This window comes from Notolepis coatsorum (assembly GCF_963971535.1).
Source record: "Notolepis coatsorum genome assembly, chromosome: 9".
NCBI classification, from domain to species: Eukaryota; Metazoa; Chordata; class Actinopteri; order Aulopiformes; family Paralepididae; genus Notolepis; species Notolepis coatsorum.
This window is the reverse complement of record NC_140173.1, coordinates 118358485-118370330: the sequence shown is the minus strand read 5'-3', so window position 1 is coordinate 118370330 and position 11846 is coordinate 118358485. Positions and strand designations below refer to the sequence as shown.

The window sequence follows — 11846 nt, the reverse complement described above, 5'->3', positions numbered from 1 at the left end:
TGATGACATCGCGAGGACATCTTGGCTTGTCCTATCAGTGCTCTGGTTGTGGTGCGGGTGGTGCTGCAGTCTCAGGCTGACAGCAAACACAAGTCCGACTGGAAACTCAACACACTGGGGAAGAAGGGGTCGAAAGGGGGTGTGGCCTATATGCCAAAGGTTTTGGAAGAATTCACTCCAAACAGGATAAAAACACTCCCTTTTTACTCCCTTTGTCTCCCCCCTCCCATTCTTGTCTCTCTCTCTTTTTTCTTCTTCTTTTTTTCACAAAAGGAAAATTGTAATAAAAAAAAAAAGCTACAACACTTTTTCCTAAAGCCGGCGCAGGGCTCTTTCTCTCTCTCTCTCTCTCTTCATCTCTCTCGCTCTCTCTCTCCTCTGTGTTACGAACACATGAACTGATTATAGCTGCACAGTTTCCTTTTAAACAGTCACAGATATCATATATGTATATATAATATCATTAGTGCCAGCCAACATGGCTGTGGATGGTGTGTTGAGAATCAGGAGGGGTGGGTGGGGGGTGGAATCTTTACACCAGGGACAAGGGAGTGAGGATATGTGTGGCTGCTCCGGCCTCCACCCTCGCCGGGTCACGCTGGGGTCACCTGGCGAGGCGTCGTGGCCTCCTTGAGCATCGACAAACTGTGCGTCAGTATGTGTGTATGTGCGCGTAGGGGAACTGCCTGAGCCGTCTGCTTGGAGGCCAATGGAGTGTCTGTGGACAGACGGCAAAACACATCACAGCTCCCTTGTGTGTGTGTGTGTGTGTTGGAGGGGGGGAAGTGACAGGGTTCAGTTGTTCTCAAAGAGGGAGAGGAGGTCGTCGTTGCTATTGCTGGGAAGGCCGGGGGGGTCCAGGTAGGAGAGGAGCTCGTCTGGGTTGGCCAGCTCTGGAAGCAGCTGTGGAAGGAGGGAAGGAAGGAAGAGGCTGTGAGTTTTTAAACTTGTCTGAAATGCAGATCTCATGCTGTGCATTCGCAACAGTGACACAGCAATCATTGCTTCAAAAGGAATCGCCAGGGATCCAACCGAACGAGAGCACACAGCAAAGGGATGAGACAAGCTGCGGCAGACGAGGCTTAGCTTATAGCAGTAGCGCTGCAACATCATACAGACACACTTACATCCAGGGAGGGTTCGGGCATATCCTGGCTCCCCGGACCCATTGGGCCATCTGAAGGGTTAAAGTTCAGATCGCCGTGGGGGTGACTGTTCTGCCCGGGTTGCTGAGGATGAGGCTGCGACTGGCGGGGCGGCTGCGACGATTGGCCACTGTGGTGTAACGGCTGCCCTGACTGCTGGCCGCTGTGATGCAAGGGCTGCCCTGATTGGTTGCCAGGGTGCGGAGACACATGCAAGCTCTGCTGCATGGAATTATGAGACTGATGATCGGCATGGGACATCTAGGGGGGGGGGGCATAGAGAAACAGAGAGAAATGAAAGAAGGGGTAGGTGTGGAAGGAAAGAGAGGAAAAGCGCAATGAGTCCCGGCGTGAATAATATGGAACAGGCCTTCTGGATGGAAAGCAGACATATACAGCTATGACCTAGCACAGCAGTAACAGTATGAGCATGTGAGCACAACTGAGCATGCATGCTGGCTAAAAAGTACAAGGTTCAGCGAGGTGAGATGTCATTTAAGTAGTTTGTTGAGTCTGACACAGACTGTTTGTAGACCCTCTCCACCCCCTGTGGAGAGAACAGGCTGTCCAACACACACCCACTGCTCTATCAAAATATGCTGGGAACAAAATCAACCCAGCTGGTGGAAACACAAGCAGCCCTGGTGCGGCAGTAGACTTAACAAGAGATATAATCCTCACCTAACCTCAACTGGGGATAATGGCAGAGTAAAGCGAGTGGGCTTGGGCGTGCACCAGACTTACTGAGTCAGCCATGCCGTGGTTGAGGGGCTTGTCCTGGGACAGGAGACCACCTTGCGCGTCTGGAGGGTGGGAAAGCTGGGGGCCGTGCATGAAGTCACTCATGGGGGGACCTCCCCCCCCACCTCCTCCTCCTCCTCCACCACCTCCCGAGGGGTTACAGTGAGGGAAGTCAAAATTCCCGTGGCCATGGTAACTATTGCCTTGAGGGACAAAAACAAACACTTTTCTTTGGGATTGCACATTGGTTTTGCTGACATCAGAAGGTTTCATTGAGGTTTCAAAAATGTTCAAAAACAAAAACGATTTACATAGAAGGCGCATGTAAGCCACTGTTATCAGATCGTAGCGGGAAAGGATATCATAGGGTGACACACTTATCCCATTCCATAGTAGACATAAACCCATAGTTCCTGTTCTAGGACTGTGTTTGTTACCTGGTCCTGGGTAATCTCCCCCATTCCCTCCGGGGTGCTGTGCGGGGTGCGAGGGGTACGGGCCGGGGCCGGATATGGGGCCCAACTGGGCTATCATCTCCATGACGTTGGGCATGGTCATCTGGCTGGGGCTCATGGTCTTGAAGCGCTTGGCCAGCGGCCCGTCGGGGTCCTCCTTGATGTGCAGCTCAGACTTTATGGGGACGGGTCTCCAGCTACACGTCGGGTCGATCGTGACCTCTTCAAACTCCGAACTACAGCAGAGGATGACGAGCAGAGGATATGTCACTGCGTGCATTTTTTTTTTTTTATCTACTTTTTTCTCCCATTTTCTATTTTTCTCCCATCCCAATTTCGTATTGTCCAATTCTACCCTCCCCTGTCTCGAACGCTGTTAGGCCATGCCTCCCACAAGCCGGCTGCAATGTGGACTAAGCCTTGCATCACGTGTCCCCTCCGGTACACGAGGAGGCAGCCGTCGCATCTTTTCACCTGCACAGCGCGATCTCTCAGCATCGGGGGTCTGCGTTTGGAGGGCACGCCGCCCCCGTCACTTCCTGATTCTGCTGCGCAGGCGCACCAACCGACCTGTAGGAGTCGCTGTCCACAACGTCCGATCCCCACCCATCAGCTTCCCACCCCCTAATACTGCCAATTGTATTAGTATGAATGACCAGCCAAGCTGATAGCAATGTGGAGAGCTGGGCTCGAACCCAGCGTCTCCTGCATTGGTGGTGAGCGCCTTGCCCACTGCACCACCTAGCCGCCTACCACGTGCATTTCTAAGTAATTTCATTGGCATGCCTGAGCTTATGATTCTTCAACCTCTCATCTTTATATTTTTATTATTTTCATGTTCACATTTGGCTGTGTACATTCCCTTCCGACTGTCTCTGTAGTTTACTACTATAGCAACTACTACTGTAGTTTTCTATTTATTTCTCAACATCAATCTTAGGATTCAGGATGAATTAAAGAGGGGAAACATACTTCTGGATGGCATTGAGGATTCCCCACATGTACTGGTCCACCTCAAGACCCTCTAATAACGCTGTTTTACTGAGGAGAGAGAGAGAGAGAGAGAGAGAGAGAGAGAGAGAGAGAGAGAGAGAGAGAGAGAGAGAGAGAGAGAGAGAGAGAGAGAGAGAGAGAGAGAGAGAGAGAGAGAGAGAGAGAGAGAGAGAGAGAGAGAGAGAGAGAGAGAGGTATCGTATTAAAGACATTTCGTGGTATACATGTACACATTTGTGTGCTAGATGGAGATGTCTCTGGACGTACTTGCATACCGGACACCGCCACGTTCCCCTCTCACAGTTGAGCTGCAGATAGGACTCCAGGTCAAAGCACTGTGGAGAACAAACGTCACACGTGAGCACAACGTCATCACAGCGTTTCATCTCAGCGACGCGGTCCACCGACACGGTTTCTCAACACTTCTTCAACGCCTCACAGCAAGAAGGTCCCGTGCTCGCAAGAGTTTCCCCTCCAGAAAAAGAGATAAACCCAATGGAAAAACATGTAGAACAGATAGCTGATGCTGTCACGTCCCTGACTAAGACGGGCAGGAGCACTTGGATTGGTCCCTGCCTGGCGCGGCCTCATGTCTGCTCCCTGCTGCCCTCGGGGGGGAAGGACGACAGGATGGGCGACCCCACATTTTCCCGGCCATTGCATGTGTGTGTGTCGCTGCATGACTACATTGCTGTGTGCAATGTGTGCAATGGGTATAGATTTCTTCAAAGTCCAGTTTAACCTCTTAACTCATTGGACGCCAGAGGTCGCTGTGTACCGTGTGGTAAGAAGGCCACCGCTTTAAAGAATAGGAATACATGGCGTGTTTGCAGGGCTCAAACTATATTAAATATAATAGCTATGGATATAATACTATTGCCCATTTGACATCGAGTATCTATCGTTCAATTTGTGAAAAAGAAAAAAAAATGTCATCCATACATTCCCGTTTTATACCGTGGTGAATACGAGTATAGTTTTAGAGTAATCCTGTCTAATCCCAGAAAACAATGCTATGCAGCGTTTAGTGCATTTCACTAAAAACCATGGCGTTTCTCGCCTGTATCAACAATCAATCTGAAATCAACGCTATATTATCAGTATTATGTATTATTATTATATTTCCATGCTTTGATCGCCACCAACGGTCGGATCTCAGTGAATGGATTCTTGGATCAACGCAAGATTGATACCATATATCCCTTACCTTGACTAGGATGTACTCCAAAAAGAATATTCCAATCATCTGATTGCCATTCCAAGTATTGATGTTGATCGTGTTGCCAACATAATCCACCAAAGAACATGAACCAGGAGTGATTGATTCTCCTCAATCCATGTGTTATAAACGCTTGTCCTGCCCGACAAGGAAAAGCCGGACCGGACTTTTTAGATAGACGCACAGCCCAAGCCAGAGAGTTTCAAAGGATGTGCAATACCGGCCCCAAGACGGCAGGCGGCGTTTGGACGTTTGTGATCTCAGACCCATTTCCCAATGATAACATCAGACTCCCTGGATGGATAATCAATGGGAATAGAGAATAAAAGAAATAACGACCAAAACCCGACTATACTCGGGTCTGGCGCCGAACGTTCGGCGAGTTAACCCGACTATACTCGGGTCCGGAGCTGAAATTGTTAACATGCAACGGCCCGTATACGGGCCCTCTTGAGGACGATTTGCCCACTGGCGCATTTATACAATATATATATCGAATTAAAGCCCTATTTGTTGCCTGTCGATTGCAGCGGTTCTCGAGTTACATGCCAATATGTGAGGCGTGCGCCAAAGTACACGGCAGACTTTTATTTTTTTCGAATACCACGACTCCAGCTCCGTCAATCATTTGGCGATCTCGAAAATTATTGGACAGGGTTGTAAGCAATGAGTGTGGCTTTCTAATGATACCCCACCTGGGGATGAGCGAATCAGGGATCTAGGTGAAAAGTCACGAGGGAAAACAGGAAGAGAAAAAACCAATGCATTGGAGTCTATGAGATAACTGAAACCTGCAGAGTTTTTCTTTTTTTTTTGCTTTTTACCCAAATCGCTCCTAATCACTCATTTCTGAACGGATTTGTATGAAATTTGGACATGTACTATACAAGACTTCAGGCTATGGACCCAGGTTTCTCAACCATACACATTTTTGGGGAAATACTTTTGGATATTGCAACTACTACAGAAAAATGTGAGTACACAAGTTCAAGTTCAACTCAAGTTCAGACCTATGTTACTCTATTTCATTAGCACTAAAAGTAAATTTTCTTTATTGTATCGGAAACTTCAGAATGTTATCTTTCAAAAGAGACCAGGCTCATGCATGTGATATAAGTATAACGTATAGTATTTTGGTTTGCAAGAAACAACAGCTTCCGTATCCGTCACTTCCAAAAGTTCATTCTCGCTGCCAATTTTCTGTCAAAATGGTTACGAATCTGGCAGATTCTCCTCACTGAACATAAGTAAAAACAAATGCAAACGGACAGCCACAATGGATCAATTTGGCTGGGCCCTACATGGTTGATGGGTATCGCTGTGTGTAAAACAGTGGTTTTCTCACGCACTTATGTGGTAAGACAGAGGACGAGATACGATGAGCGGTAAAGGCTGACCCTCGTTCCAGAGTGGAGGTAGAAGTCATTATTCCCACATGATAGCTTCTGTCAGTCAAACATAATGTAGATGGACCAAACACCCCTCAGTGGTACCTACCTGCACGTGTTTGCAGTCGTGTCCTCGTGCAGGTAGCTGGATTCGTCTGAAGGTGATTGGACACTTGAGGGAGACTTTGATGGCCGTCTGCTCCACGCCGTCCTCCCCGTTCAGAGTGGTGTTTCCCGCCGAGGCTGCTACGCTGCTGAAGTTCCTCTTGACTGCACAGAGGAACGAGGATTAAAGGCTATTCTGCTGTAAATCATAAGCATCATCTGAAAAGTTTCATTCCAAAAATGGAATATTCACAGAAACTCACTATTACAAATGGATTGCTGGGACGTCAGTAAATGCTCCCCGTCACAGTAAAGACAACTGAAGTTGTCTTAAGATCTTTGCCTATAAGATCTAATACAACTAAACATAATATGTTTGAGGATGACGTGTACTTTGGAAATATTGAACAGTGAACATTAGGTGACATTAATGATTTATCCAAAATGTATCCAATGTATCCAAAATCCTTAATTTCAAGGTAAATAATGAACAGAGGCTGGTGTCATCTTGTGTATTCAACCTTGACATGCGATCAGATATATAAAGGAGAACAATATAAGACAACAGATATATAAGACGTACTCTTGGTGATGCAGTGCTCTGCAGGCAGGAGCCTCTTCTTCAGGAGACCCTGGAGGACGGATCGGACAGACGGCCGGTGGACCAGCTGCAGGACAAACAGATGGGACTGGACACACGGAGACAAGAGACCGTGTTAGTAGGCCTACAGAACAGCTGGGACTGGACAGACAGAGACAAGAGACAGTGTTAGTAGGCCTACAGAACAGATGGGACTGGACAGACAGAGACAAGAGACAGTGTTAGTAGACCTACAGAACAGATGGGACTGGACAAACAGAGACAAGAGACCGTGTTAGTAGGCCTACAGAACAGCTGAGACTGGACAAACAGAGACAAGAGACCGTGTTAGTTGGGGTGCACCGATATATCGGTCGGGTATCGGTATCGGCCGATAAGTGCCTTGTTGACTGCCATCGGCCTATCGGCCCGATAAGCTCAAATGTGCCGATGGCAGTAGCCGATAAATATCCATCAATTTGTGTCGCGTCAATCTGGCCCACACGTTAAAACTAGGGATGCTCGATATTGGCTTTTTTACCGATACCGATATACCGATATTGTCCAACTCTTAATTTCCGATACCGATATCAACCGATATCACATTTTAATGCCGATATCGGCCGATAATATCGGACATAATTTCTATAGAAATGTAAATATATATATATTTTTTTGAAAACCGATACCGATATTTTCCGATATCACATTTGAATGCCGATATCGGCCGATAATATCGGTAGGCCGATAATATCGGACATCCCTAGTTAAAACTTTGAAAAAGCGACCTGCACAACGCCGCCCCCACACACACGCTACTGCATCAAAGTTACTACTTATGATTAACAAAGGCTTTCGTTTTGTGGCATTAACGTTATATAGTTACACGTTCAATAGCATCAGCGTATTTACCGGACCATAACAACGTCCGAGGACGACCTAGATAGATAGCAAGCATTGCTCATTCATATCTCAGCCTGTGCTGAGTTGTGCCCATTCTGCGGTCTGTTAATAAAGTTTTCAATCAGACAGATGTATGGAAAGGCTTTTATTATAACATTCGTTGCAGTAAAATCATTATGCCTCGTTTAGTCATCCTGCGGAGCGCTGGTAATCTACTTGTCGGCCGCGGGGAGCTAACGTTAGTAGCTTTGTTGTTAGCTCTTGTCAAAATCAATGGCGGACATAGCGGAAGTATAAAACAAATACGCGCTTGCCGATTGGTGGTAAGAACAGCAGGAGGCGGGTGCAAGCGGTGTGATGTAATTGGCAGAATCGACTGTCAATCAAAATTGTTCCGTTGCATTGCTTTGGTTGAGAGCAGAGTCATAGAGAGAGAGATAGTGCACCATGGCATGGTGGAATTAATACCATAAACATATTTCTTGATGTTTCCTTTTTTTAAGTAAGTAAAGAGGCCTATGTTCATATCGGTGAGCACAATTTGTAACACAAAAAGAGAGACGTGTAGCCTATTTATTTATTTATTTAATATTTTATTTATTCATTTTATTATTATTATTTTATTTGTTGCCATGGCTAAAATAATAGTCAAGCATAGGGCTAAAACATTTTCATAAACAATAATATAATTTTTTGTTATATGGTTATGGTGGGAGCTTTTCTATGCATTTGTCTGATTGATTGATTGAGAACTTTATTGGCAGATTGCAGAATGGGTACAATACAGTACAGCTCAGTGGACTGGAGGATGAAGACCAGAAAAAGACTTTCAGCTTTTTTTACATAAGGGTCCTCCATTTTCAATTCATCAAAACATTTAGAGACATACAAATATACAGTAGTTTCATAAAAAAAAAAAAAAAAAAAAAAAAAAAAAACATATATATATTATTATTTTTTTGCCACAAATATCGGTATCGGTATCGGCCGATTGTGTTAGTTGAACAATCGGTATCGGTGCATCCCTAGTTAGTAGGCCTACAGAACAGATGGGACTGGACAAACAGAGACAAGAGACCGTGTTAGTAGGCCTACAGAACAGATGGGACTGGACAGACAGAGACAAGAGACCGTGTTAGTAGGCCTACAGAACAGATGGGACTGGACAGACAGAGACAAGAGACCGTGTTAGTAGGCCTACAGAACAGATGGGACTGGACAGACAGAGACAAGAGACCGTGTTAGTAGGCCTACAGAACAGATGGGACTGGACAGACAGAGACAAGAGACCGTGTTAGTAGGCCTACAGAACAGATGGGACTGGACAGACAGAGACAAGAGACCGTGTTAGTAGGCCTACAGAACAGATGGGACTGGACAGACAGAGACAAGAGACCGTGTTAGTAGGCCTACAGAACTGATGGGACTGGACAGACAGAGACAAGAGACCGTGTTAGTAGGCCTACAGAACAGATGGGACTGGACAGACAGAGACAAGAGACCGTGTTAGTAGGCCTACAGAACAGATGGGACTGGACAGACAGAGACAAGAGACCGTATTAGTAGGCCTACAGAACAGATGGGACTGGACAGACAGAGACAAGAGACAGGGTTAGTAGGCCTACAGAACAGATGGGACTGGACAGACAGAGACAAGAGACCGTGTTAGTAGGCCTACAGAACAGATGGGACTGGACAGACAGAGACAAGAGACCGTGTTAGTAGGCCTACAGAACAGATGGGACTGGACAAACAGAGACAGTGTTAGTAGGCCTACAGAACAGATGGGACTGGACAGACAGAGACAAGAGACAGGGTTAGTAGGCCTACAGAACAGATGGGACTGGACAGACAGAGACAAGAGACAGGGTTAGTAGGCCTACAGAACAGATGGTGCAAAAAAAAACTCTCTCTCTACATTATTTTCACAGAGAATGTATAAGTTAAATACTTTGCATGAAAAACACGTGTGTATTTCTTTTATAATATGATGGCATTTCTAGTACTCTATGTAGTAGTACATTGTGCCGATAGATATGGAGAACAGTGCACTAGTACTGTATGCACTATAGTAGTACTACATTATGACAGATATGGAGATGTACACTAAACAGTGGACTCACACAGCAGCAGGCGGTGACAGTGATCTGGATGGTGTTCCGTCCCGGCTGACAGACGTGCTTCAGGTGCAGGGGCTTGTGGGACGTCTTGTTGTCTCCCCTCTCGATGGTGAGCGGCGTGGCGTTGACGCTGACCTGGACGGAGGCGGGCCAGTTGGTGTTCATCTGCCGGTCCTCGTGGTGGTAGCACTTAAACTGCAGCTCCAGGTCTGACCTGTACGTACGGCATGAACCGGAGGACAAGAAGACACTTTTTTTTTAAAGTCAAGTGAGGGGGACCTTCATTTTCAATGACGCCGAGTTTACATGTTGGCGTCAACAAATCCAAACAAATAAAAAAGAAAATACTAATAAACTATTAAAACAGAACGGTTATACGGCCGAAGGAAACACATCCAAGAGGAACGAGGGAACTCAAATTTAGCTCAAGATGGAAGTGATTCCATGATGGCGCTGCATCGACACTAAAAGCAGTCTTTCCATGTTCAGTCCTAGCATGAGGCACAACAAGAGCCTGACAGTCTGGAGTAGGGGTGGGAATCACCAGAGAGATACGATACTAGCACGATACTTGAGTCACCATACGATAGTATTGCGATACTAAATATATTGCGATATGCTGAGTATTGCGATATTAATATTGCGATATATTGCGATTTATTACCTTTTTTCAACTGCAAAGTAAAACTTTGTCAACAGGTTTTATCTAATAAAATAAAGTTTAGTCTGTTCATCTCACTTCAATAATTTTTATTGCAGAACATGGGATTTTCTCAAGCAGACAGATGTAAACACTGTAATCTGTGTTGCATGTACCTGACAAACTGAACTGTTTGTATTACAGTCATATTCCAACTTAACTGAATGCACACGTGTGCGTGTGTTTGGACTACTGTACTATTACAGGTATTGAAATGAATAAAAGGACATTTCCTTATACAAAAAAAGAAATAATTTTTTTTAACGAATAATTAAATATCGATACTTGGCGTCCCTGTATCGATACAGTATCGCCATACAAAGTATCGCGATACTACTACGTATCGATTTCCCCCCCCACCCCTAGTCTGGAGTGCATTCTGCATGGACCAGTATTCCAGTGCAACATAGATGACATATAGGATGGTAGTTTACAGAGCAGAGCTTTATACATGTACAGATACCAATTATTATTACGTCTGTCAGCCAGTGAAGACCAACTGACCTTATCACACAGAATAGAGTGGTGAGTGTTGTAGCCTTCACAGGTAATAAACCTCTATGAAGGAGCGAGTGATACGACAGACTTGGATCGACCAAGATAAGATAAGATATTCCTCTATTGATCCCCTTGGGGAAATGTGGGTGTCATAGCAGCATGGTATGGGGGGGGTACAGGTATGGGCATGGTAATAGTAAAAATACATAAATATAGGCAATAATAGGGCGGCTACGTGGCGTAGTGGGCAAGGCGTTCGCCACGAATGCGGAGACGCTGGGCTCGCCTGTTCGAGCCCAGCGCTCCACATTGCTTTCAGTTTAGCTGGTCGTTCATACTAATACACATTGGCCGTATTATGGGGGTGGGAAACTGATGGGTGGGGATCGGGCGTTGTGGACAGCGACTCCTACAGGTTGGTTGGTGCGCCTGCGCAGTAGAATCAGGAAGTGTCGGGGGCAGCGTGAGCCTCCCACGCGTTACTCCTCGCCACTGAGAGATCGAGCTGCGCAGGTGAAAAGATGCGACTGCTGTTACCTCAAGTACCGGAGGGGACTTGTGCTATGTATGACTTAGTCCACATTGCAGCCGGCTTGTGGGAGGCAAGAAACAGCGTTCGTGACAGGGGAGGGTTGAATTGGATGATACGAAATTGGGATGGGAGAAAATATAGAAAATGGGAGAAAAAGTGGATCAAAAAAAAATATAGGCAATAATAAATAAGTAATAAGCGTAAACAATCTAATTAACTCTGAAAGAATATGAGAAAGTAGCATGTAATCAAAGGTGCAGATGAGGGTCTGTATGTATCACATTTACATTTGGTCATTTAGCTGATGCTTTTATCCAAAGCGACTTACAAATTCTGTATGACAACAAGTCAGCAGGTAGGGTACAACTCTCAGTATCAGTTATATTATGTTACAATGGGCAATAAAGAATTAGAATCTGAATATATACTATGAGTAACGTAAAGTAAACCGTGTACACAAGGTACCC

General features: G+C 45.7%; 1 protein-coding gene across 1 annotated transcript in view; it reads right to left on the bottom strand.

Annotated features, from left to right (window-relative positions):
• Nucleotides 1-560: 560 nt before the first annotated feature.
• Nucleotides 561-11846, bottom strand: part of LOC311233973 (zinc finger MIZ domain-containing protein 1-like) — a 297273-nt gene continuing 285987 nt past the window's right edge. Inside the window, exons 15-23 of the mRNA XM_084321040.1 lie at nucleotides 9653-9863; nucleotides 6630-6735; nucleotides 6051-6211; nucleotides 3602-3669; nucleotides 3314-3382; nucleotides 2324-2577; nucleotides 1890-2089; nucleotides 1128-1406; nucleotides 561-903 (exon numbers count right to left, since the gene is read on the bottom strand). Coding sequence (XP_084177166.1) covers nucleotides 796-903; nucleotides 1128-1406; nucleotides 1890-2089; nucleotides 2324-2577; nucleotides 3314-3382; nucleotides 3602-3669; nucleotides 6051-6211; nucleotides 6630-6735; nucleotides 9653-9863 — 1456 coding nt within the window. The 3' untranslated portion in view covers nucleotides 561-795. The remainder of the gene's footprint in view (nucleotides 904-1127; nucleotides 1407-1889; nucleotides 2090-2323; nucleotides 2578-3313; nucleotides 3383-3601; nucleotides 3670-6050; nucleotides 6212-6629; nucleotides 6736-9652; nucleotides 9864-11846) is intronic.